Source organism: Chlamydotis macqueenii, chromosome Z (genome assembly GCF_036417535.1).
Source record: "Chlamydotis macqueenii isolate bChlMac1 chromosome Z, bChlMac1.mat, whole genome shotgun sequence".
Classification (NCBI taxonomy): Eukaryota; Metazoa; Chordata; class Aves; order Otidiformes; family Otididae; genus Chlamydotis; species Chlamydotis macqueenii.
Genome location: NC_141593.1, coordinates 84,447,161 through 84,473,062, shown reverse-complemented (window position 1 = coordinate 84,473,062; position 25,902 = coordinate 84,447,161). Strand labels below are relative to the sequence as shown.

Sequence of the window (25,902 nt, the reverse complement as noted above, 5' to 3'; positions counted from 1 at the left end):
AGTCGGCAGGATCCTGAAAGACAGAGAGGTGCAGGTTGTGTGTGGTCTGTAACAGGGGAAGGACGGTTCGGTCCAGCCGCACCTAGCCCTACATCCATTCGGATGAGAGGTGTCTAGAAAGCAAGGGGGCTGATCCGAATTTCCCGCACACCTCACACACCTAATGGACTTGAACTGAGGTTTGGACTCTGTCTGACGGGAGTTAATAATCAGATCTCTTAGTGCAAAAGGGGGATCTGTCCTCATATGTATGAGGCTGACTACTCAGGGAAGAGAAGGGCGACTGCAGAGAGTCTGCATTTGTGGAAACTTAAGTTTGGCCTCCCTGTAGTAGATTTTGGTCCCTTCAACCACTCGGGGAAGAGAAGGGCGACGCAGGGGAACTGCGTGTGTGGAAACTAAGTTTAGCCTCTCCGAAGTGGGTTTGGTCCCTTCGTAATAAGAATGGCAGGAAAAGTTGATGATCGGTACTCCTTGTTAGTCAGAAATCGAGACTCGCTTTATGAGTTCTTGGCACAGCATGGTGCCCGGCCGTCCACACCTGGGCAAGATTGGGCTCGGGATAATTGGACAAATTTGCAGAGCGTAGTAGATCGAATGACTTCCTTGCAGAAGGAGGCGAGGGTAAAATCTGGCAGAGGCAAAGCCATAGTTTGTGCTGTTCTGGGTGCCAGTCTGGCAGCAGCAGTAGAGGACCGCCTTAAGCGGCGAGAGCAGGAGCAACAGATTATTGAGTCGCTCCAGCGTTTGGTGGAGGCCCTTCAGGGGACAGTATCCAACCTCGAAAAACAGCTGGAGGGAGAAAAGGAGCAAAACCTTTTGCTAAAATCTATCTTGAGGGAGGAATATCCAAAGAATTCAGAATTGGACAGTGAGACAGATCTGAAGCTTGAGGAGAGAGGTATTCGACAGATAAGTCCAATATACCCTCAGAAGAAATTGGAGGAAGTGAGGGATCGCTCTGGTGACCACCCTCGGGTAAGACCTTTGGTTAAAACAGAATTCTTTTATTTGAATGATGAGGATAGCAACCCACAGATAACAACTAAGGAGTCGCCGTATACCGCTACTGAGCTTGCCAAACTGAAGCGGGAGTACGGGCGTCTTGCCAAAGAATCTGAGACGGAGTATGTGTGGTGTGTATCTCTAACCGGGGGAGATCAAATCCAGCTGAGTGAAAAGGAGGCTGAGGGATATTGGGGTCCTGGCGTCTTTTTGACCACAGGAGATAATCGTGCCCCATGGTCCTTAACTCAGCGAGCTGCTTATTGGGCTGGGGGGCTAAACCCTTTGGAGAGAGGGGATCCTCTTGCAATCACTGGCACAGTTGATCAGCTGGTGGAAAGCGTCCAAAAAGCTGCTTGTTTGCAAATGATGAAAGAAAGAAAGTTAACTCCTAGATGTGAATCTCCAATGATGTTGCCGGTGGACCCTGAGAGCATGACTCCCTTGATAAGGGGACTCCCAGAGTCACTTAAACCTTTGGGGATTCAACTTCGAAAGACCATTGAGACACTCGGTCCCTTAGAAAGATTGGAGGGCTTTATGAGAGGCCATGGAAATGCAACCAATAGCCCTATGAATGTGTCTCCCTCCGATCTCAGCCCATCTCGACCTTCATCAGGTGATAAAGCGAAGGTGTGGACCTGGGGGGAGGTAGCACAGGAGCTGATAAATTATGGAAGAAAATATGGTCCAGTAAAACTCCCAGAGGACAGACCAAAAGGAATCCGTCAGATAGAAATCAGGGACTCACCCCCCCACATCAGTCAACCTAGCCCTCGTTTTAAAACAGCGGGGGGAGCACAGCCCATGACCCGACAACAGTGGTGGCTTTTGGGAATTAAAAAGGGTGTTCCAAGAGATGTAATGGATGGTTTACCCATTGAAAAGCTGAGCAAGGTGGTATCAAAATGGTGTAACCCGAAACAATACCCACCCAAAGGGAAAGAAATCTCACCCATCACACCCACAGCCCCACCTTTGGAAGACACAGGCAACAGAAACAGTGAGGTTTTTCCCCAGATGCAGGAAAACTAGAACCTCCATTCCCCATCGGTGAGCGAGGGAATGGAGGATGGATTTATATCCGACAGCTCACCAAGACTAGCAGGGGAGATTTGCTAATTACGGCTATTGTGGGTCCAAAACGTGGACTGGTGACCTTTTTGATTGATACCGGTGCCCAAGTCTCCGCTTTGACTAAAGAAGATGCACAAAGGTGTGGTGTCTCTCCCTCGAGAAGACGTTTTTGTGTCCTGAATGCTTTAGGATCAACAGAAGCCATGAGTGTTGCTCAGGTAAAGCTAACGTTGCCGGGAGAGGAAAACACTGTCACTGTTACAATGGTGATCGGGAATATTCCTACTAATTTATTAGGAATGGATGTCCTTAAAGGGAAAGGTTGGAAAGACCCAGAAGGCTTGTGGTGGACTTTTGGGACCCCCCAATTAAATATTAGGTTACTCCAAACTGCACCCTCTCTGCCGTTTAGCAAAGTAACTAATGTCAAACAATATCCCCTTCCCCTGGGAGCAAAAGAAGGTATCAGACCTGTTATGCAGGAACTTCGGGAGCAAGGGGTTGTGATAAATACACATTCTCCTTTTAACTCTCCGGTGTGGCCAGTGCGAAAACCAAATGGAAAGTGGCGACTCACAGTGGATTTTAGGAGACTGAATGCCAACACCGAACCTTTGACTGCCGCAGTGCCCAATTTGGCGGAATTGGTAACAATAATTCAGGAGAAAGCTCACCCAATTATGGCAACTATAGATGTTAAAGACATGTTTTTTATGGTACCTTTGCAACCAGAGGACAGAGACCGTTTTGCCTTTACGTGGGAAGGGCAACAATATACTTTCACCCGGCTGCCCCAGGGGTATAAGCACTCTCCTACATTGGCTCATCATGCTTTAGCCCAAGAATTGGAAAAAATACCAAAACCTGAAGCTGTAGATGTTTACCAATATATTGATGACATCCTTGTGGGGGGGGAAGAAATAAAGGAGGTGGAAACAACCCACCAGAATATAATTTCTCACTTGGAGAATTTGGGTTTGCAAATTCCTCCCGAAAAGGTCCAAAAGCCATCACAAGAAGTAAAGTTTTTGGGAATTTGGTGGAAAGGGGGAATGACGTGTATCCCACCGGACACCCTCACTTCTTTAGATCAGATTAAAATGCCTGAGTCAAAAAAGGATTTACAACATGCTTTAGGACTATTGGTGTTCTGGAGAAAACATATTCCAGACTTCTCCATTATTGCTAGACCTCTTTATGATTTGCTGAGGAAAGGGGTCAAATGGGAATGGACCCCATCTCAGGAAGAAGCTATGCAATTGTTAATTTTTGAAGCAACAGCTCACCAGGCTCTCGGTCCTATCCACCCTACAGACCCTTTTCAGGTGGAATGGGGATTTGCCATATCAGGATTATCAGTACATATATGGCAACGGGGCCCTGAGGGTCCAACTAGGCCTGTGGGATTTTATTCTCGTAGCTTTAAAGATGCCGAGAGGAGATACACTGCTTGGGAGAAAGGGTTGTTTGTGGTTAGCCTGGCTCTCATAGAAGTAGAGAAAATTGCACGCCAACAACCAATTGTACTGAGAGGCCCGTTTAAAGTGATAAAAGCAGTTATCAGTGGGACCCCTCCCCCTGACGGGGTGGCCCAGAAAGCCTCAGTACGAAAATGGTATGCCCAGATTGAACACTACTGTAACATTTTCTCAGTGACTGAAGGAGCTTTAAAACACCTGGCTATACAAGAAACAGAAAGCTCGGATGGCAGCCAAGATAAACCTGCCTCTGTCATCCAAGCGGCTCCTCCTTTCTCTCCCGACCAAGCAGTGAGTGCCTGGTTTACCGATGCTTCCGCAAAAAGAGAAGGGAAAGTATGGAAATATCGAGCAGTAGCACTCCATACCTCCTCTGATGAACAAATTATTACAGAGGGAGTGGGCAGCGCCCAAGTAGGAGAGTTAATTGCAGTGTGGAGTGTTTTCCAGCGTGAAGCTCAAGCCACTTCTCCCATCCACATCTATACTGATTCCTACGCTGTGTTTAAGGGTTGTACTGAATGGCTGCCTTTTTGGGAGCAAAATGAATGGGAGGTTAACAGAATCCCAGTGTGGCAAAAGGAAAAATGGCAAGATATCTTAAACATTGCTAAACAGGGGAACTTTGCCGTGGGATGGGTAGCTTCTCATCAGGCAGATGGGGGCTCAGCGGGTAAATGGAACAACAGAGCGGATGAGTTAGCAAGGCTAGCCCCTGTACAAAAGGACCAAGTCACAGAAGATTGGGAACGCCTGCTAGAATGGTTGCATGTAAAGCGTAAACACACAGGAGCTAAGGACCTGTATCGTGAAGCCCTTGCTCGAGGCTGGCCTGTCACCAGAGCAACATGCGAAACTTGCATATCTGCCTGTGAGCAATGTCGTAGGCGACTGGAAAGACACCCTTTAGAAGATGATCCCCTGCATCTAAGAGAGGGTAAAGGTTTGTGGGATGCGTGGCAGGTAGATTATATTGGACCCTTTAAGAAATCAGGAGGGAAACATTTTGTGTTGGTGGGAGTGGAAATAATATCAGGACTAGTCCAAGCAGAAGCCTTTAACAGGGCTACGGGAGAAAGCACTGTGAAAGCATTGCGACAATGGTTTGGAACTTTTCCAAAACCACAAGAAATACAGTCTGATAACGGTTCCCACTTCACTGCCAGAATAGTACAGGATTGGGCACGAAGTGAAGGGATTAAATGGATTTTTCACACTCCTTATTACCCACAAGCTAATGGTATTGTAGAAAGAACCAATGGTTTGCTGAAACGACTTTTGAAACCACAGGAAGGCAATTGGGATGCTCGCCTGTGGGAAGCTGTCAAAGGTGTAAATGACAGATGGGGGGTAAATGGATGCCCTAAAATCACTGCCTTCTGTCCAAAAGCCCCTACTTTAATCCCTTCTTTAAAAGGACCAAATGACTCTAAAAATCCAGCTCACCTCCCAGGACAACCTGTTTTAGTGGAGCTTCCCACTGCGGGAACAGTACCATTGGTCCTAAAAACCCCTCTAAATGCATATGCATGGGTAGCCTCTGATGCCCTGGGAAAGGAACATCGGATTAATACCCGTTGGATAGTTCCGTCATTTTAACTGTGCCTCAAGGAGGCAAGCTCTGTTATTTTATCTTGCAGAAGAACTCCGAGGGACAACAGTGAGTGGGAAAAGCTGCACATGGATGATAATTTGGAAGCATAAATTCTAAAAATGACCAATTTTTTAATTGGACCTGTGATTGGGCTTACAATATTTTTCTGCATCTTACCACTGACCTGTAATCAAAAGAACACCGAATGGCCATGGTCTCACGCCTACCTTAGGTTTACAGGAAGCATGGGACCACCTTTTAAACGGTTGGACTTAAACTTGGCCACTGTGGTTAAGCATGAAATGGAAATGTACTCAGAGCATGAGTGGGGCTGGGACAGAGACAGCAGGGCTCCCCTCTTGATGGGAACAATTGGAGAAAAAATTCAAATAGGTTGCCGAATGGTCAATGGATCTATCCATGAAAAAGCAACCCAAATTATTGTAAGAAGAACTAATGAATCTGTACTCACAAAGAGTCTCTGTGTCCTTGAAAAGGAAAAATTGGAATGCTGGAGTAATTTTACACTAACCCAACCTGTCTTTGTAATCTGTCTCTGGAATAACCAGAAAGGTGACGTGGCACTCACATTTAAATTTAAAATGGCCATTATTGAGCCAACTACTACTCCCAGCCCCAACGTGACAACAAACACAGCACCTCTTACCACTGAACCAGTTATTGTACTGAACCCGAAAATTGTCGAGATTGGACCATATGTAATCAGAAATATGGGCCAGCAACAGATGTTATTCAATCCATCATGGTCCCTCAAACAAGTTGAATTGTCAATGCAAAATAATGCTTCAGAAATTCAGCCAGCTTGCTCACCTTTCCTAAAAACCTCTTACGAGGGATGGACAACCTGGCTGCAAAAACGGACCCCTTCCGAGAAACGAATAAAGAGAGACCTAACTGGTGTTTTGGGAACAGGATTGGGAGTTCTAAATAGTATTGATTCAGAGGTATTGATGAACAAATTGGCTACCACAAGTAGTGACCTGACTAAATTGCAACATCCTTTACGATCCTCCCTATTGGCTTTGGGAACTAATCAATGGATGTTATCGAATATATTACCAAAATGGGAGAAGGTGAATGAAAAAGACCATGAATTGGTTATAGATGCACTCAGTGTGGTCCAAAACAACCTCTCCCTGGCTCTCAGTTGTATCCAAGCTCAACTGTGGATGCAATCAGTAGCCGCATCAATTATAAGAGAAGGTGAAGAAGGCACTTTCCCCACTGAAATTCGGAAAATAGTTTGGGACAGTGCCACTGACTTTGAAAGGAAATTCCAGTCCTGGTGGTATCTGGTTAATTTTACCTATAACCCCATCAACAGCGTGGCCACAGCTTTTGTGTTAACCATACACAATGCTTCGGTAGATACAATATACCCAATCATTGCGCTAGGACTGAACCACAACGGAACTGTACTCTATCCTCTAGACCATAGAGTATGGGCCCGGAAAAACGGGCATAAATGGCAAAGTATTGATGTTGATGCATGTATTGTGCGGGAACAACAAGGATTCATTTGTGAAAGCAATACCATCAGAGCCCAAGACATTTGTCTTGACACTGAACAAAACATTTGCCATTTCGAGATTCGTCCTGACGAAAACCCTGAGACAATACTTGTATATATTGGCAAAGGTTGTGCATGCTTACGGACTGTTTGCGATTCCATAGCTGTAAGTGATGTAGTTGTAGATACTAGGAACCACTCAAATTTTTGTGTTTGTAATTTTACTAAAATCACTGGATGTGACTTTTCTTACTTAGCACCGGTGACCTCTCACAAACTCTTGCAATCTAATTACACACTGATTCATGAACTGCTACCTGCACCAATTGGAATGAATCTCACTTTGGTAAAAAAATTATTACACCACCAGGATTTGATCAAGATCCTGGGAAAGATCAGGGAAAACGGACAAAAAACCTTAGTAACAGTTCATCATGATGTGGATGAAATCCACCATGTTTTGGAAAGGGTAGAAAAAGATTCAGAACATAGATGGTGGGACACAGTTTTTGGGTGGTCACCTACTGCAACAGGCATGTTGAACAAATTGTGTCACCCCATTATTGTTCTCTTAATACTGGTCTTAATAAGTTTTGTTTTAACAGCAATACTGTATGTCAAAATTTGGAAAATAATGAATCAGTTGACACGTTTGACTTCCGTACTTAATGCACACAGTCTGATAAATGTTCCAACCTACATAGATATTCCAAAATCTGCTAGTGCAAGGCAGATTGCCTAGAGAAAAACATGATATAGAATTAGAAGATTTTTAGTGTATGTTAGAGAAACAGCTTAACTTTTTGCAAAGTTGTATGGTAATTATGCTGCTGTTACTTTTCTCTTTCTCTTTCTCTCTTCTTTCCTGTCTCCCTTTGAGGGTTATGCTACCACCATGCGGTCCTGACGACAATGTTGAGCCACGGGGTGGTGTAAGGGTCGGTCAGAAAACCAGTATCGAAAACCAGTATTGTCTCAACCTTGTCATCGAGGACTTCCAGGCGGACTATGGACTTGATCTGGCCTAAAAGTTAGGCTCACAACTTGACATGAGTTGCTGTGAGCAGCCTGCCTGAGATGCAGTTGTTTTTTTTTCCTCCTGGGAACAAAACGGAGCGGTTATGGACAAGGCCGACTCTGGCCTAACAACAAAATGTACAACATCCTTGAAGCGGCAGACAGAGTGGCGCAGAGGTGCCACGGCTCATCCCTGTTGTCAAAACTGGCAGAGATAACCGTGCAGCTGCTATCGAGGAGGATGAATCACAACTGCTGTCTCAAAAACAACGGTGAGAAAGTGTCCTTTAACGGAACTTTGCTAATTATAATGTACAAAAAAAAATACTTCTATCCTAAGGGCCGAGAGCAGGCGGAGATCCCCGAAGTAAGGAGGAGCAAGGTTTGCCACTTGGCATAAAAGGTCGACCCCTAACAACGAGACCCCCGAAGAGCTCTCCCCACCAAGGATCGACATCGACATCAATCGTGAGGACCGGCGGGACGCTGCCTGGACCTGGGACCATAGGGACGCCTTGGACCCGCGGTGGTAGCTATTATCTTCTTTTTTTTTCCCCTTCCCTATCTTTACTTTTCCTTTTCACTCCCTTTCACCTATTGCACGCCGCTTTACGGGCAAAATAATAAAGTTTGTGCTGTTTGATTGAAACCAACCCCTTTGGCGTGTTCGCCGTAATTTTGCACTTCGAGATCGCATTAAAAGGACCATCACGAGTCCCGAGTGGGCCGTGACACCCACTCACACCAGTTTGTGGGTGTTTTTGCTCTGTGGCCATCTCCATCCTCCTGCTGGTCTCAGCGCCTGTGCTGGGGGAAGAGCCAGCCCTGCCCAGCCGCTCTTCTCACCCAGACCTTGGCAGACCCTAGAGCAGGGCTGTTGGTGAGCCCTTGCATGGACACAGCTGGGGCTTGGCTGGATCTGGGCACTGGGGGACTACAAAAGAAAGAGAGCTGATGGGGATGGACACTGAGGTCTGGCATGGGGGCTCTGGTGACAGCAGTTTCCCCACCCCAAACACACCCTGTCCTCTGCGGTATCTGATGAGGGGAGGGCCGTGGGGGCGTGTGTTGGGCAGTGGGGCTGTGCTGGCTCAGGAACGGGTCACACATTGGAGCCATAACCCAACAGTCAGGAGGCGGAAGCAAGAACAGGCCATGAAGCAGAAATTTGGAAGTGTGACCTCAGCGTACAGGCACGTGTTTAGGAAAGCTGACAATCACCTGGAGCTGATGGGGGCTGCAGGAAAGGTCAAGAGAAAAATGAAGAGCTTCAGTCACTGAGTTTGCAGTAAAGGCTGAGCAAGGAACAGGCTGCTGAGTGATGGGGTGGACGGGGCCATAACTGCAGAAACAGGCAGGGCTGAGGCACTCGATGCCTTCTTTACCCCAGGCTTTGCCTCCCAGGCCTCTCCTTAGTGACAGGGCTCAAGGAGGAGGAGAGGGTTTATTGAGAGGAACCTGGGCAGATCCCACAAGGACAAGTGCCAGTTCCTGCCCCTGCAGGGCACTCACCCTGGCCCTGGCACAGGCTGGGGAGCAGCTCTGAGGGAAAGGACTTGGTGGGCAGGGAGCTGGACAGGAGGCAGCCGTGTGCCCTGGTAGCAAGAGAGGACAGCAGTGCCCTGGGCTGTACGACCAGGAGCATGGCCAGGAGATGGGGGGAAAGCACTCCCCCTCTATGTGGAGGTTGTTAGGCCACATCCAGAACACTGTGTCCAGTTTTGGGAACCCCAGCACTGGAAAGGTGTTGGCAAGCTGGAGCAGGTTTAGTGAAGGGCCCTGAAGATGATCAGGGGGCTGGATCACTTTCCCTGTGAGGAAAAGCTGATGAAGCTGGGCTTGTTCAGCCTGCAGAAGGGATGGCTGAGGGGAACCTCACAGCAAGGGGGAGGGCTCATCTTTTTTACCATGAGGCTAGCCAGACATTGGAACAAGCTTTGGTCACCACGAGACATTGTGAAGTCCTCCGTCCTTGGAGATTTTCAAGACCCAGATGGACCAAGCCCTGAGCAACCAGGTGTGACCATATACCTGATGCTGCTTTGAGATTCTACATATGCCCCAAGGTCTGCTCCAAATCTCAATGTTTTTATCATCCTAGGATCTCTTGTCTGATATCTATTCAGCAGATGAGAGAGCAGATGTATATGGGGCACAAATCCTCCTGTGGTTTATGTGACATGTAAACCAAGTCAGGTGAACTTCTCCTCCACTCCATTGACTGCAAGCAGAGCCTGGGAGGCACTGCCTCAGACAGCTCCACATTACCCCTGAAGCTCATAGCATCAAGTTTTAGCACCCTCAAAGGCCATGGTCTGGACCCTGAAGCTCTTACCTGTTGATTTTGGAGAGTGCTCAGAGGAGGTCTCCCAAGATGGGGTTCAGAGCTTCAAGCTTATGATCTATGTATAGAGAAGGAGAGACCTGGGCATCTTTGGCCCAGTGGCAGACAGGCTCAGAGCAGTGTAGGAGTAGCCTGAGAGTGCTTGAAGGGTGGTTTCAGAGACGGTGGGCCTTTTCTTCACAGTGAAAAACAACATGAGATAAAAAGAAAAGGAGAAAGTACAGCTTAGGAGGCTGAGATTTGACACGAAGAGAAAGAAATGTCTCTTCAAATGCTGTTCTGTGCTACAACAGGTCACTCTGAGGGAATTGAGATTAGTCCGTGTCTTTGTGTTTTGAGGAACAATCCGGGAGCACAGAGAGAGATGGGTAATGTTAGGGATATGATCTGGTGAGATCAGGAGAGGGAAGCAAGGAAGATTTTGACAGCCTGCAGGGAAAGAGCCGCAGATGTTAGACTCTATAGGACCGGCTGTAGTGGAGATGGTCAAGGGCTGTGGCAAGGCTAGAAGCTCCCAACAGAGCCAAGGTCTTTACTCCTGTTGCCTGGACCACCAAGGCCTCTCATGAGACACCACAACTTGATGGCACCAGGACATGAAGGCCTCCTCATCCTACCAAGGAGAGACCCATAAGCATCATACCGTACTCCTGCACATGGCACCACCCATTCCCACATCACACTGCCCCAGGAAAAGCCCTGAGCAATGTGTGACCCACAGGATCTCCCTTCCCAGGGGCTGGGGGTCAGGCCATGGCCCTTTGTCTTCATGCAACACATGGAGGTTCACTCAGCATCAGAGCCACCTTTACATCGCATTTGCCTGCCTCTCATCTCTGCCTCCAGTTTTCTCCTGTAACCAGCCCCCAGGGAGGCTTTGTTGGTAACGATCCTCAGTGGGACCCATTAATATTCCCTGAGACTGCAGGGATTGCTTCTGACATTGACTTCTTCAGGGGTTTGTCCAGGCTCTTCTCAGTGTCTGAGCTTCATGGTCTCAGCAACAGGTACACCCTGGGGCTCATTAAAATGCAAAAAGCCATGTCTCTTCCAATTATTTCCTACAATCTTCAAGTCTTGGACAACTACTTGGAGAAGTCTCCAGAGTGTAGGTAAAGGGGAAGTTTTCACTGAGTATTCAACACAAAAGCATTTTTTACTTTTTAGTTTCTTAATTTTCTTTCAATTTTATTATTTTTTTCAGTGGTCAGAAGGAGTGATTGCAGCATTGTCCAGTCGATATGGATGCAGGGCATTTGCTAATGGTATCAGGATGGGTAGGACCAGCTCCTCCTGGAGGTCAGACACTGCATGGACAACCTGATTCCTCACCACTCCAGCCCCACCATTTCTCTCATCACCCCCCTGGGACTTGCATCACTTTTCCTGATATCAGACTTCTCCACCCAGGTCTGCAGCTGGAGGTGACAGCTCCTCTGCACCAACTCCCACCTGCTTTCCTGAGAGACCTGGCTGCACACAGGCACAGCAGAGTTTCCTTCATTGCAAACCAACAGAAGGAGAGGATGGTAAAGTTTAATAAACAAGAACCCACAGTTCTCATCTGTATGCTAAGTCTAAGGTGCCTCCAATGAGGTTCACCACCCACAGGGGATAACCACACTGGAGATGCTTTTCACAGGTAGATACAAACATAGTGAGGGAGCTGGCTGAAGAGATAATCCTGTTGCTGACAGACGAGGCGAGGCTTCTGACTCCTTGAAGCTCAAAGCAGCACCTGGGTACTTGAAAGGGATCTGATTCTGAACAAGGTGCAAGGGCAGGGGGTAACTGGAGAGCAATGGAAAGGCCGTAGGTCCCCTCATGGCATCTGGGCTCTTGGCTCCTGAACCCCTCCTGCATGCTGCAGCTGCACCTTGCTCCGGAAAAGTTCAATAGAGATGGGAGCTTGGAAAAACAATTTTGAACTGGTTTCTTTATTGTGTCTCTCTACACAAGGAGTCTAGCTCCATTTGTACGTGAGGTGTTTGGATCAAAAAAACCCAGGAATCGAATGCCAAGAATAATATTATTTAAGTGGAAATTTTAGAATCATAGAATATTTAGGTTTGGAAGGAACCTTTAAATGTTGTCTAGTTTAACACCTCTGCAGGGAGCAGGGACATCTTCAACCAGATCAGGTTCCTCAGAGCCTCATCCAACCTGGCCTTGAATTTTACCAGGTACGGGACATTCACCACCTCTCTGGGCAACCTGGGCCAGTGTTCCACCACGCTCAGTTTAAAAAAAATTTTCCTAATATCTAATCTAAATCTACCTCCCTTGTCAGAGACTGAAAAGGTTAATTAATGTCTCAACATCGCTAAACGGTGGATGGAACCGAGCAAAATGTCGACAAACCACAATGCTAAAAACTTCAATAACTGTGAAAAAATGTCTAGACAAATATCCTGGTTTTGTAGCTGAAGCAGCAACACGTGCTTAAAAACTCCAAGAACTGCAAAACGGGGTATCTTGTTTTTGTACCCTTCCCCCAGAATAGAGCCAAACCCTGTGCATGAGCTCAGGCCCTGGATGATACCAAACATGCACAGCATTGCCAAGTGACTGCACAATGGAGGCCCGCTCTGGGGGATGCAAAATGACTTTGTGGACACCGTCTTGCTGGACATCAGGTAACAATATCCTTCAGGTAACCTCACGGCTTACAAAGAACAAGCGGGCCTTGCATTTGCAGAGAGCTAACACCCACCACCACAGAGACAGATCAGCATGATGCAGCAATCACAAGCTAAACCACAGGGAGGAAGCACCTGACCTCCTAAGATGGAAAGACTGGTAAAGGCCCCCAAAACATCAAGAAGGGAGGGCTGATACAAAGGACTATAAAAAGGGTCGATGCATGAACCCGTGTGTGGACCTCTACCCGACTCAGACAGACCTTTGGGACGCCAAATCTCCGTGGTGGCATTGTCATCCTCTTGAGGCGCCCAACCCACCCAATATATAAGACAGACTTTGAGGAGACTGACCCTCCATGGTGGTATTTTCTCCACACTTTTTTTCCTCTTTTCCTCTCTCTCCTCTCTTCTCGTTCTCTCCCCGTGGTTACCGTTTGTGTGTGAATGAAAAAAAAAACCAATATATGCGTATGACACCGTTGTGTCTTAAACCTGTAACCGAGAAATTCGTACCTTTCACACCCGGACATTTATCGGTTCGTGACAGGAAGGAAAATAGAAAAGTGCAGATGCCCCACCTCCGAGGAGGAGGCTTTGGCCTAGTGTTGTGATTTGTAGTGGGGGAGCCCATGTGAGCAGCACAGAAGGGCAGCAGAGCTCAGTAGAGCTGGTCTTCAAGGACAGCGCTTTTCAAGTCCAAGACCCTCTGCACCAACAGTCTGGAAAAGAAGAAGAGAGACTCAGGAGAGAAGCTTGAGGAAGCAGGAAATTCCTGGGAAAGCTCCATGGCAAAAAGGAAGCATACAGGAGATGGATGCGGAGACTTGAAAGAAAGAAGGAATTCAGAAATAGGGTTGGTTTTAGGAAAGCTGCAGAGTTGAGACTTGCAAGGGAGTTCAGGGGAACAACAATCAGCTGTTCCTACTTGAGGAAAAGGTCAAGAAATGAAGAGAATGTGTGGCCACTGCTGGGTTTAGTAGGAGGAGGACTAGATAGGTTGGAGGTACTCTCGGCCTTTGTCTTCTCCAGCAAGGTCTCTCAGTTGCATGTGCCTAAAAGGCAGAGCCCAGCCAAAACACAACAGTGGATGGAGATGGAGTCAGAGGTTATTTAGGTAAGGTCAGTCCTTAAGAGTCCGTTGCACCAGATGGGATGGATCTTTGGATGCTGACAGACCAGGATGATGTCATAGCAAGGCTGTTCCGTCTTGTGTCTATCTTCTAAGAAGACCCAAGGACTGAGCAGGGAAATTCCAGGCTGCAGTGACAGAGGCCAGGAACTGTGTGGCTGGCCAACAGCTCTGTTGTAAAAGGCTGTGGTGGTTCTTCAGTTTCATGAGGCAAAACATCCCCCAGCAGAGAAGGTGGCCAGGGCTGCGTGAGAGCACCATAGCCAGAAGAAGTTATTATCTCCTTCTGGTCAGCACTTTTTACACTACATCCAAAACAGTTCAGGTCTAGACGCTGTGCAATGGTGATGAGACCTTGCTGTGAGGAGGAGGTTGGCTTAGAGACTTCCTGAGCTGCCTTGCAGCACCATTGATGGTGTATTTCCTTCCACCACAGGGCTTCCCTTGACCATGCTAGGGAAAGCACTCTGGTTCCTCATGACCATGGAAGTGAGCAAACATGACTGGTCAGAAAATCTTTCTTGTCTTCTGCAAGTCACTGCTGGTCACATGCAGAGCTGCTTGGCAGGTACTTCCACACATCCTTGATCGTACCCTTTGCTTCATCTGCTGTTTCCTTTTCCCCTCTTTTCCCCCACCAGAGATCTTCCCTTTGATCATCCTTAGCGCCTCCCACACTGGTCTTGGCTTTGCTTGCTTTGTAGCTCTTTCTGAGGTGGTCAGCATGGATAATTCTATATTTGAAAGCAATTTCCTTGAATTAATACCTTATTTTAGTATTTGTAGTGCCCTGCAACTCATGCTGTTTTCTTGTGAGACACACCAAAATCAGGGTGAGCCAGCTGCCTGCAAGATTAACAGCTGTCGCAATGGAGCATCAGTCTGGGAGAACCCTGAGAATCTCTGGGATTCGGTCAACAGAAACATCCTGAAGTTCACAAGGAGAAGCAACAAGTCCTGCTTTGAGGGGAAAGAATAACCTTGTACCTCAGGGCAGGCTAGGACCTGGCTGGCTGAGCAGGGACCCTAAGGAGGAGGGCCTGGGCCCAAGGAGGGATGCCATATGAGCCAGTAGAACATGCTCACCATAAGTGAGATCAGCTGGGTAGGCAGCTGCATTAGGAACCATGTGGCCACTCAGAAAAGGGGAGTTACCATCCCCCTCAACTGAGAACTGTTGTGGCCACATTTGGACTGATACTTCCCTCTGTTGGGTTTCCTGCTCTAGACAACTTGGGAGGAACTGGAGAGTGCCCAGAAGAGGTCTTCCAAGATGGAGTCTCGTGTACATGGCCTCTGTGGGGATCCTGAGGCACTTGGGCTTTTGCCTGCTGAGACAGAGCCTCAGAGCAGCACGATCAGAGGCTTCAGCTCCTTGAACAATGGACTGAGAGTGGATGGATTTGTGTGCGTGTCTGTGTCCACCCAGAGGGAGTTTGGACCAGCCCAAGGCTTTGTGTGTCAAGGGACAGACAGGGATGGTGGAGAGAAATAAGTAATGGTAGTGAGATACTCAGATGAGAACAAGCAGAAGAGGATTAGGTGTCCACAGCTTTCAAGGAAACAGGTGCAGGCGTAGGGCAGCAGAGGACAGCCTGTGCTGGAGATTGTTGAGGGCCACGAAGATGATAAAAGGGCTGGAGCACCTCTCCTATGAGGACAGGCTGAGAGAGTTGGGGCTGTTCAGCCTGCAGAAGAGGAGGCTCCGGGGAGACCTGATAGCCGTCTTCCAGTACCTCAAGGGGGGCTACAAGAAAGATGGGGATAGGCTGTTTAGTAGGGCCTGTTGCGATAGGACGAGAGGTAATGGTTTTAAAATAGAGGGGGGTAGATTTAGATTAGAAATTAGGAAAAAATTCTTTACGATGCGGGTTATAGAACACTGAAACAGGTTGCCCAGAAAGGTGGTGGAGGCCCCATCTCTGGAAGCGTTCAAGGCCAGGCTGGATGAGGCTCTGAGCAACCTGACCTAGTCAGGGATGTCCCTGCTCCTTGCAGGGGGGTTGGACTAGATGACCTTTGAAGGTCCCTTCCAACCCTAACCATTCTATGATTCTATGATTCTATGACCTGACAATGCTGAATACCCTCATCAGAGCTGACATCTTTCTCCCCTTGGCCATGGCTGTTGTCTGTGCCAATTAGGAGAAACTGACAGCACCAGGGCCTCATGGACTCCTCTTCCCCACTCAGGAGCAGGGAGGTGTCACACTCTGTTCTTGCGCTTGGCGTTGCACATCATCCCCGCATCACACTGCCCCAAGAAAGAGTCTCAAGAAACGTGAGGGACAGGATCTCCTTTTCCAGTGCCTAGGGGTCAGGGCTTGGCCCTCTGGCTTAATATAACACATCCAGGTTTACTCAGCATCTGTTCCACCTCTACATTTCCTTTCCCTGTCATTTCTGCCTCCCGGTTTCTGCTCTCACCAGCCCCAGGGAGGCTTTGTCAGTAATGTCCCTCACTGGGACCCATTACGGCTCCAAGAAACTTGGAGTTTGTATCTGACTTTGACTTCTGGAGAGGTTTCCTCAACTTCCTCACCGTGTCTGAGGTTCATGGACTTGGCACAAAACCCACCAGAGAGGTCCTTAAAATGCCTTGGGCTGGTCCTCTGTTGCTGAGCTGCTCCAGGCTCCTGGGATGCAGGGAGCTCACGGCAAGGAGGCAGAACAGCAGAGAGACAGCTCTGCCCAGGAGCAGCTGCTCTGCAAAGCACAGCAGTGTGAGGGCACTGCTGCACGCACTGGTGTTATATAAGAGAGGCAGAGGGACGTTAAAGGCAGCTGGCAGTGGGAGGGCAGCTGAAAGCTCACTGTGGGAAAGGTCTCTGCAGCCTGTGACATGGTAAGTCTCTCAGTGTAGGGCAATGCATCTGCTGTTCCAGGAGGGAACTTGTAAAGCTGCCGTAGCCCACAACCTATGGGATGTCTCTGTAGTGTGGAGGAGGAGGAGATGCTCCAGAGCAGGGATTCCCTGCTGCACTGCTAGAGGGACAGAGCACGACGGCTGCCTTCTCCCAGGGACGGCTGCAGGGTGTGAATGTGTGTGTGCAGCCAGGGGTGCCCAGGGCTGTCCTTCAGAGCAGGGTCCCTGCGCCCCAGGGGCTGTGTGCTGGGGCAGGGACTCTGCCTCTGCCAGGCTCAGCACTCAGCCTGCCCGGGGAGCTCCGCATGGTGTTTGGGGAGAAGCTGTGGGTGGAAGGACAGACCCCCATCAGGGTGGGTTCCTTCTGCTGACAAGAGGGTGCTGTATGGCTCAGAGCTTCTCACAGCTCCAGGTCACTCCCAGGACATGGGCAGAGGCAGCTTTTCAAGAAGCACAAGCAGGCAGGGGCTGCCTGGAAGGAAAGGTGCTTTCCAGGGTCTGTGCTCTCGGTTTCCTGCTGTGACTGTGAGGGAACAGCAATGCAGCTGTTGGGTTTGGACAAGAGAAGGAGGCTCCTATAGCGTTACACTGACAGATCAGCAGGTCTGCGAGGAACCTGATAAAGCTCCTTCATCCATTCCTTTGCCTACAGAAAGCTCAGTCATCTCTTCAGTGGTTTTCTGACCTGCTCCTTAGGGCTGGCCAACAGAAAGATGGGCCTGGGCAGTGTCCTCCTGCCAGGAGGTTCCTTGAGGGGAGAGGTGAGCACACGGTGGGTGGGATGGGCTCTGTGAGCTGTAGAATCTTCAGCCAGAGCTCCAGCACAGGAGAGTCTCTCCAGTGCCCCTCTGTCCCTCCCTGGCCTTGCCTCCCTGGGCAGAAGCACTGGGGCATTTCTCCTTCTTTTTCCACCTGCCCCTGCTGCTGCTGCTCTTGTTTTCGGGCTCTCTGGGGGTGGGGGCTCAGCAGCAGCTCAGCCACTGACCCTGCAGGCCTTGCCGTGCAGATGTGTCCATGGGAGCAAGGTGCCCATTCCCTCTTCTGGCCTGTGGGTCTCTGGGCAATGCAGTCCATAAGGTGTGGATGAAACTGGCTCTCTGTTAAGGACACCCCATCTTTAGGGCATCCAGAAGCTGACAGCTCTTCCCTGGAGAGGTGAGTGTGCAGACCATCTACATTTTAATCATCTGCACCCTGAACCGCCAATAAAACAGAGCTCAGCCAGGGAGCTGCACGATGGTTTTCTGGAAGGGAAAAGGCTAGAGGAGTGGGAGTTTTGTGAGAAATGGAAGAGGTATTGCTCAGATTTGTCTGTCCTAACCTTTCATTGCCTTTTCCTCCTTGGGAAAGGAGGAAAAGTGCTCTGAGACCCAGTGCTCAGAAGAAGGAAATGTCCAACAGCAGCTCCGTCACTGAGTTCCTCCTCCTGGCATTTGCAGACACACGGGAGCTGTAGCTCTTGCACTTCTGGCTCTTCCTGGGCATCTACCTGGCTGCCCTCCTGGCCAACGGCCTCATCATCACTGCCATAGCCTGCAACCACCGCCTCCACACCCCCATGTACTTCCTCCTTCTCAGCCTCTCCCTCCTCGACCTAGCATCAATCTCCTCCACTGTCCCCAAATCCACGGTCAATTCCCTCTGGAACAGCAGGAAAATCTCTTTCCAAGGATGTGTAGCCCAGCTATTCTTCTTTTTCTGTTTTATATCTGCGGAGTACTGTCTTCTCACTGTCATGGCCTATGACCATTATGCTGCCATCTGCAGACCCCTGCACTACGGGACCCTCCTGGGCAGCAGAGCTTGTGTCCACATGGCAGCAGCTGCCTGGGGCAGTGGGTTTCTCTATGCTCTGCTGCACACTGCCAATACATTTTCACTGCCACTCTGCCAGGGCAATGCTGTGGACCAGTTCTTCTGTGAAATCCCCCAGATCCTCAGGCTCTCCTGCTCAGAAACATATCTCGGGGAGTCTGGGGTAATTGTGGTTAGTGTCTTTGCTGTATTTTCCTGTTTTGTTTTCATTGTGGTGTCCTATGTGCAGATCTTCAGGGCTGTGCTGAGGATCCCCTCTGAGCAGGGACGGCACAAAGCCTTTTCCACGTGCCTCCCTCACCTGGCTGTGGTCTCCTTTTTTGTCACCACTGGCATGTTTGCCCATCTGAAGCCCCCCTCCATCTCCTCCCCATCTCTGAACCTGGTGGTGTCATTTCTGTACTTGGTGGTGCCTCCAGCACCCTCATCGTCAGTTCCATCATCAGTCATCATCATGAGCACCTCCTCATCTACAGCACGAGGAACCAGGAACTCAAGGATACCCTGATGAAAGAGTACACATATATATTCTTCCACCATTAGTGAGGACCCACCATACACTTTTAACTCCCGGGAATGCAGTAAAAGAATGGTAAAAGGATTTGTAGTGCTGGGGAGTGTGCTCCTTTTCGGCCATGTTGCTCCCGGAGCATGCTGGGAGCTGTAGTGCTGGGGCACGTGGCTGCTGGTCGGCCATGTTGTTCCCGGGGCATGCTGGAAGCTGTAGTGCAGGGCATATGGCTGCTGGTCGGCCATGTTGTACCCAGGGCATGCTGGGAGCTGTAGTGCAGGGCATGTGGCTGCTGGTCGGCCATGTTGCTCCTGGGCCATGCTGGGAGCTGTAGTGCAGGGCATGTGGCTGCTGGTCGGCCATGTTGTTCCCGGGGCATGCTGGAAATTGTTCTGAACCCACACTGACCTTCCGGGCAGCCGTGTTGATGCCTGCAGGTGCGGTCTCTGCTCCAGCTGCAGCCCAAGCGAGGTGGGCGCTCCCCAGCCCATGGTGCTGCTGGGGAGCTCCAGAGTGCCCAGTGCCATGGGGTCAGCTGGAGCCAGGCCCAGCCGCGGCAGCCTCGGGAGTGTCCCGAGAGCTGGGGAGGGAGATGGAGACAGAACTCCCCGGGCACAAGCACCAGGCACCCTATCTCCCAGAGCCCCCTTGAGCCCCCCGTGTTTTTAGTTACTGCAGTCTTGGCAGGAGGAGTGTTTTTTTCTTTTACAACAGTCCCTGTACCGAAATGAGCTCTTTGTATTGCCATTTAGGTTCAAACATCTTGTTTCGGTCTGGTCAGGAAGGTATTTGGAAAACATCACTGTTGCATTTGGGGAATTTGGATTCCCATCCCTCCCCCTACTCCCCAAACTCTGTAGGATCCAGACCTTTTCTCCCTACCCACCTGTGGGTAGCCTGGCTTTCTTTGTTTTGCTGCCCCATGCCAAGAATACAGCAAGTGACTTGAGGGGTTTGTTGTGTGCTCCAGGCCAAAGAAAGTTTTAAACGGTCCTGGGTTATTCTCTGCAGCCATGCATCATGGTAGATTTTGTAAAGAACGCTGGGATGATGCATCAGAAGTGACAGAAAATGAGGTGATACTGCTAGTATTTTATTTTCAGTGCATGGTTTTGGAAAGAATATACTCCAATATTCTACAATACTGAGCTGTGAGAAAAAGATGAGTGCAAGGTAAGGAGCATCATGCTGCATTTATTGCTAAATGTATGTTTTCAGGTCGTTCAAACCAGAAAGTACACACAGAGATTGTGCCTGCCAAAGGATTTGAATTTTTGTCCCAGGGCATGCGTATGAGTACTGGGGAGCAGTTTGCAGGAGCAGAACTTCAGCCTGCTATTTAAAAAAAAAAAAACGCAAGTAAAGTCTGTGAACCTCCCAGAACAGCCCCACAGTTTCCTGGCCTCAGCCCTTGTGCGCTATGTTTCCCCGGCAATGCTGAGGGCGGGTCTGCAGGAAACCCCTGCTGCTAATAAACCACCCTTTATCGCGGAGCCAGGTCCCGTGTCCCAGAAGGCACGATGGTCCGAGACGTGGCTGCAAGCGACCGACAGAGGTCCGGGGCACCCAGCAGTGGGAAACACAGAACGTCTGGGGCCAGCTGCTGGTTGGAGCACTTTGTGCATTTGCAGTTCACCAGTGGACTTGCAGCTGGACTAGCTGATGAGCAAGAGGAGATACAGATGTTTCTCTTTCTCCGGTCACCAGGGACATCACCTGACTGCCATGACTTTTCAAATATCATGGAGAGTGGCTTTGCAGCTGCAGCAGCCCGTCATCCCGTTCCTTCAGGACTCTGGGACCTGTCTTGTCAGATCCTATGGACTTAGGGATGTTCAGGTGCCTCAGGCAGTCACAAATCATATCTTCTCTTGCAGTGGGAGTGACTTTGCTCCCCCAGATCCTGTCTTTCAGTCCATTCACTCGAGAACTTTTGGGGGGTCTGACCAAACCAGGCTGTTGGCCCTGCTCTGGCCGGAGGCACAGAGAAGTGTCTGTTCCTGTGAGGAGCCTCTATACAGCCCCCATCCCCTGGGAACTTCTTTTTACATCACTCTTCTGTTTATCCCCCAGTCCTGGTAGCTCTAGGAATCTGGAGGTGTTGCAGTAAAAACATGGACTCTGTGGATGGTGTTCCGGAGACCTTTATTGTCTGTCACCATAAGTCTTTTATAATTTTTCTCAGTTACACGTGAAGTGCACGTACTTAATATAATTCTGTTGGTAGCAATAAAATGTTCACGTGCCTTAAGCTTGGTTTGGATTGCTTATAGATTTTTTAGTTGCCTTTACTATTTTTGCATTTGATATTTACTTATCTTGTGGATGAGAAGCTTGCTGGTGGATGAGAAGCTTAACATGAGCAGGCAATGCGCCCTTGTGGCCCAGAAGGCCAACCGCATCCTGGGCTGCATCAAGAGGAGCATGGCCAGCAGGTCAAGGGAGGTGATTCTCCCCCTCTACTCTACCCTGGTGAGACCCCACCTGGAGTACTGTGTCCAGTTCTGGAGCCCCCAACACAAGAAGGACATGGACCAGTTGGAGAAGGTCCAGAGGAGGGCCACAAAGATGATAAAAGGGCTGGAGCACCTCTCTTATGAGCACAGGCTGAGAGAGTTGGGGCTGTTCCGCCTGGAGAAGAGGAGGCTCCGAGGAGACCTGATAGCGGTCTTCCAGTACCTCAAGGGGGCCTACAAGAAAGATGGGGTGTCGTAGTTCAGCCCCGATTGGGACCAGACTACGCAGTCTCTCTCTCGCTCCCCCCACCCTCCGAGAGAATAGGGGGAGATGATATAAGAAAAACGGCTCGAGGTTTGAGATAAGGACGGGGAGAAATCCTTAAAGTTACCGTTACGGGCAAAACAGACTCGACTTGGGAAAAACTATTCATTTATTTCTAAAATTAGCAGGAGAATGAGACAGGGAACAAGATAACCTCCCCTCACCCCTCCCTCTTCCCGGGCTTAATATTATCTCTACTACCTTCCCCTCCCGAGCGGCACGGGGGGGGGAAAAGGGAATGGGGGTCATGGTCAGTTCATCACGCGTGGTTTTACGCCGCTGTATCATCGTCGGGGGAAGAACTCCTCACATTCCTCCTCTGCTCCAGTGTGGCGTCCCTCCTATGGGCCACATTCCTTCATGAAACTGCTCCGACGTGGGTCATCTCTTCCACGGGGTGCAGTCCCTCCAGAACAGCTGTCCCAGTGGGCCTTCCACGGGCCACAGCCTCCTTCAGGCCTCCACCTGCTCCGGCGTGGGGTCCCCCATGGGCTGCAGGTGGATCTCTGCCCCTCCGTGGACCTCCATGGACTGCAGGGGGACAACCCGCTCCACCATGGTCTTCACCACGAGTTGCAGAGGAATCTTGGCCAGGAACTGCCTTACTCCTCCCCCTCCTTCTTCACCGACCTTGGCGTCTGCAGCCGTTCCTCACAACAGGCTGGCAGACGCCTCTCAGGATCCTTTTTACATCTTGTTCACTTCCTTCTCATCTCCTCTCCACTTCTTGCAGCCAGGCTGGGCCGAGTTGGGCCCAGTCAGCTGCCCGGCGGGTGGCCAGAGGGTGAGGCCTGCAAGGCCCACGAGGCTCGCGCCTCCCCCTCTCTGCCCCCCGCTCAGCTACTTCACATCTTCTCCTTTTTTTTTTCTGTTTTCCCCTACTTAAATACGTTATCACAGAGGCGTTATCATGGGACATTCTGCTACCAATTGGCTCGGCCTTGGCCTGCAGCGGGTCCACCCTAGGCACAGCCGAGTCCACTAAACAAAGGGGAGCAACTTCTAGCAGTTTCCTACAGAAGCTGCCACCTTAGGCCCCCCCTCACTAAAAAAACCAGAACATGGGGAGAAGCTGTTCAGTAGGGCCTGTTGCGATAGGACGAGGGGTAATGGTTTTAAAATAGAGGGGGGTAGATTTAGATTAGAAATTAGGAAAAAATTTTTTACAATGCGAGTTATAGAACACTGGAACAGGTTGCCCAGAAGGTGGTGGAGGCCCCATCCTTGGAAACCTTCAAGGCCAGGCTGGATGAGGCTCTGAGCAACCTGATCTAGTCAGGGATGTCCCTGCTCCTTGCAGGGGGCTTGGACTAGATGACCTTTGAAGGTCCCTTCCAACCCTAACCATTCTATGATTCTATGATTATTGCAGTTTTTTTTTTGTTATTGAGCAAGTGGTGTTCAAGGACATAGCTCAAATTGTTCAATATCAGACAGCTGTGCTGAACTCTCTGTTACCAAATTTCCCCCTTTTTGTTTTTCTACTATCAATATCCTATATAGTATTTTCTGTATCATTTTTGTAGGCAGGTGAATCAAACACGAAATGTTAATGATTATGCTTACTGAGATACCTAGTGTCTCAATTCCGATTTTAGCCAAGGACAGCAACCACCCAGTTATGCCACAGAGAAGCTTAGTCAATATAATTACCGAACACACGATATACATAATCGTAATTAGTTAAGCAAAACTAAATTTCACTACCTTCTAATAATTTTCTACTACGGCACTCTTCCACCATTATAGATAGATCAAGTCCAGTGACTTTCTTATCTACAAGGCCAGTGACTAGGTTTTTTTTTTTTTCCCCAGGCCTCTGTTGAAAAAAGCCATAAATTCTGCTAACAAAGTCTTGTATCTTAAAGCTTCCTTTCTCACTCCATGGCTTTCTTCCAGCGAGCAGGATTGTATCCCTCTCCCAAGGTCAGTTTGCTTTCACTGACACTGTAGTGGCTTAAAAAATACCCACATTTCCCCCTTTCTTTATTTATGAGAAGAGGCTTGTTTCAACGCTTTATCTATTAAAGTCTGCACACATTTTAACACACACACTAAATACAGATCAAAATACATACAGAAAGAGCATGAATAAGCGTTCTACAGCTATTTGTAATAGGCTTAAATCAATCCACCAAAAAGATTTCTGAATATATCAAAACCATCACTTTGTTGCTGGTTTTGTACTCTGTTTGCAAATTTTGAAGACTTTGTGAATAGATTCCAAATGATCAGACAGATTCATGCTGCAAAGCCCATCAAAATCCTGACAACCATGATTTTGTGCTAATAATAAAAAATCTATTGCTAATCTGTTTGGTTACCAGCCCAACTATGCCAAAGACACCGCTGAGCAAGAGGATGATGATCAGCTGGGTCAGAGCAGAGAAAGGAGGCAGGCACAGCACCTTCAGGGCGTCCCCTGTTGTAAATAAAGTGTGCTCTGGGTCTGTCCTCTCCCCTCCGCTCCGAGCCACCTCTGTTTATACCCTCAGCAGATTCAGTGAAAGAGTACTGACCTGGTGTTGCTGCATGCGTGGCCAGCGCATACAACAAGGCCTGTCAAATATGTGCTCTGCAGGCTAACAGCGGTTCTGTTTTGTAAAGTAGCGTAGTGTATAGAATCTACATCAATTAACAGCGTTGATAGTGCTGATGCAGTTGTATTTATTTGCTTAGCAAGCCAACAGCCCAATTTATTTAGCATAGTTAATGCCTAGGCACTTGCCACACCAGGTGTAAAGACTGAAGCAGCAATAATTTTACTTAGTTTCCAAAACTCTGTATCATCTTGGCAATCAGATTCAATGCTTCGTTTAGGTCTTTATGCTGTCTGGATTTTGATATGTGCTCTCATGATTACGTCATGCTGTGTGGTTGCAATGTATAGATCTTAAAGCATTTACAATCATTACCCCTCTAGAAACGTTAGCTCTTGAATAGTTAAAAAAAATAGACAGAAGTCCATCTTTACTGATCCCCAAAAGTTTCATCTTTTGTAGTTTTAGCACTCAGCACTCATGGTTGCTGCTGTTTTACACAGAGTTGCCGTCCTACCGGTATCTGGCAGGTCAACCAAACATGTTCTGAAAGGCTTACCCGCAGATGACACAGACAGGGATCCACTTGTTTACTGCTCCTGTAAAGACATAAGCGTATCCCTTCCCCCATGTTATAAGAGGGAACGGTCCTTCCACTTATACACAGCTTGACTCTGACAGGAGTATCTGTTAACCATGTCAGGGGCAGGGGGGGTGGGGGCGTGTCCCCGGACATATAAGAGGAAAGAAAACTAAAACCCGAGGTTTAAGACAAGAATAGGGAGGGATCCTTAAAGCCACCGCTACAAGCAAAACAGACCATCATTAAAACCAAAGCAGGATAAGGAAAAAGGGAACAAGAAAACCTCCCCCCACCCCTCCCTCTTCTCGGGCTTAACACCATCTCCACCTCCCTCCCCTGCCCCCTGGGTGGGACAGGGGACGGGGGACGAGGGAATGGGGGTTACAGACAGTTAATCACGCGCCGCTTTATTGATATCAATGGTTTAACTGCTGCACCTACAGCAGCAGCCATGACTGTAGCCTTTTCTTGTTCTAACGTTCGCTCGGCAGCTTCCAGCAGTTGCCCTCTACTAGATCCTTTTGGCAGCACACTAAGGGCTCTCTTAGTTTTTTCATTAGCATTATTAAAGGCAAGCATATCTAAGAACTTTGCTTTCATGTCATCACCCAGATCAGGGTGAGCCATAATTGCAGTGTGCAACCGATCAATAAATTTCCCATATGGTTCTGTGGGACCTTGCCTTACTGACATAAAGGCAGGTCCAGACTTTTCATCGTGCACCCTAGCAAGCGCTCTATAAGCCAAATCTTGGCCCAGTTGTAACACTTCGGTAGCAAATTGCACTTGCCAATCAGATCGTGTGTAGGGTCCTGCTCCCATCAGCATTTGAGTTTGCACCCCAAATAATGGATCACCCTGTTGTCGAGGCGATGCAGCTGCCCTATCACAAGCAGCCTGTCAGTGCTGAAAGAACTGCAGCTGCTGTGACAGTGTTACCGAAATCCGGAACAAAACTCCTTAACAGCAATGAGAAGTTAAGAAGCAGG

At 48.9% G+C, this 25,902-nt stretch overlaps 2 protein-coding genes across 2 annotated transcripts; both read left to right on the top strand.

Moving 5' to 3' along the window:
• The first annotated feature begins 444 nt into the window (after positions 1-444).
• LOC147596504 (uncharacterized) lies at positions 445-5,224 on the top strand. Its single transcript, XM_086771460.1, has 2 exons — positions 445-1,905; positions 5,201-5,224. Exons 1-2 carry the CDS (start codon positions 445-447, stop codon positions 5,222-5,224), a joined length of 1,485 nt encoding a protein of 494 aa, XP_086627586.1.
• A 532-nt stretch (positions 5,225-5,756) lies between these two features.
• On the top strand, positions 5,757-7,427 carry LOC147596503 (uncharacterized). Its single transcript, XM_086771459.1, has one exon. The coding sequence runs from the start codon at positions 5,757-5,759 to the stop codon at positions 7,425-7,427; it is 1,671 nt and encodes a 556-aa protein (XP_086627585.1).
• The last annotated feature ends 18,475 nt before the right edge of the window (positions 7,428-25,902 follow it).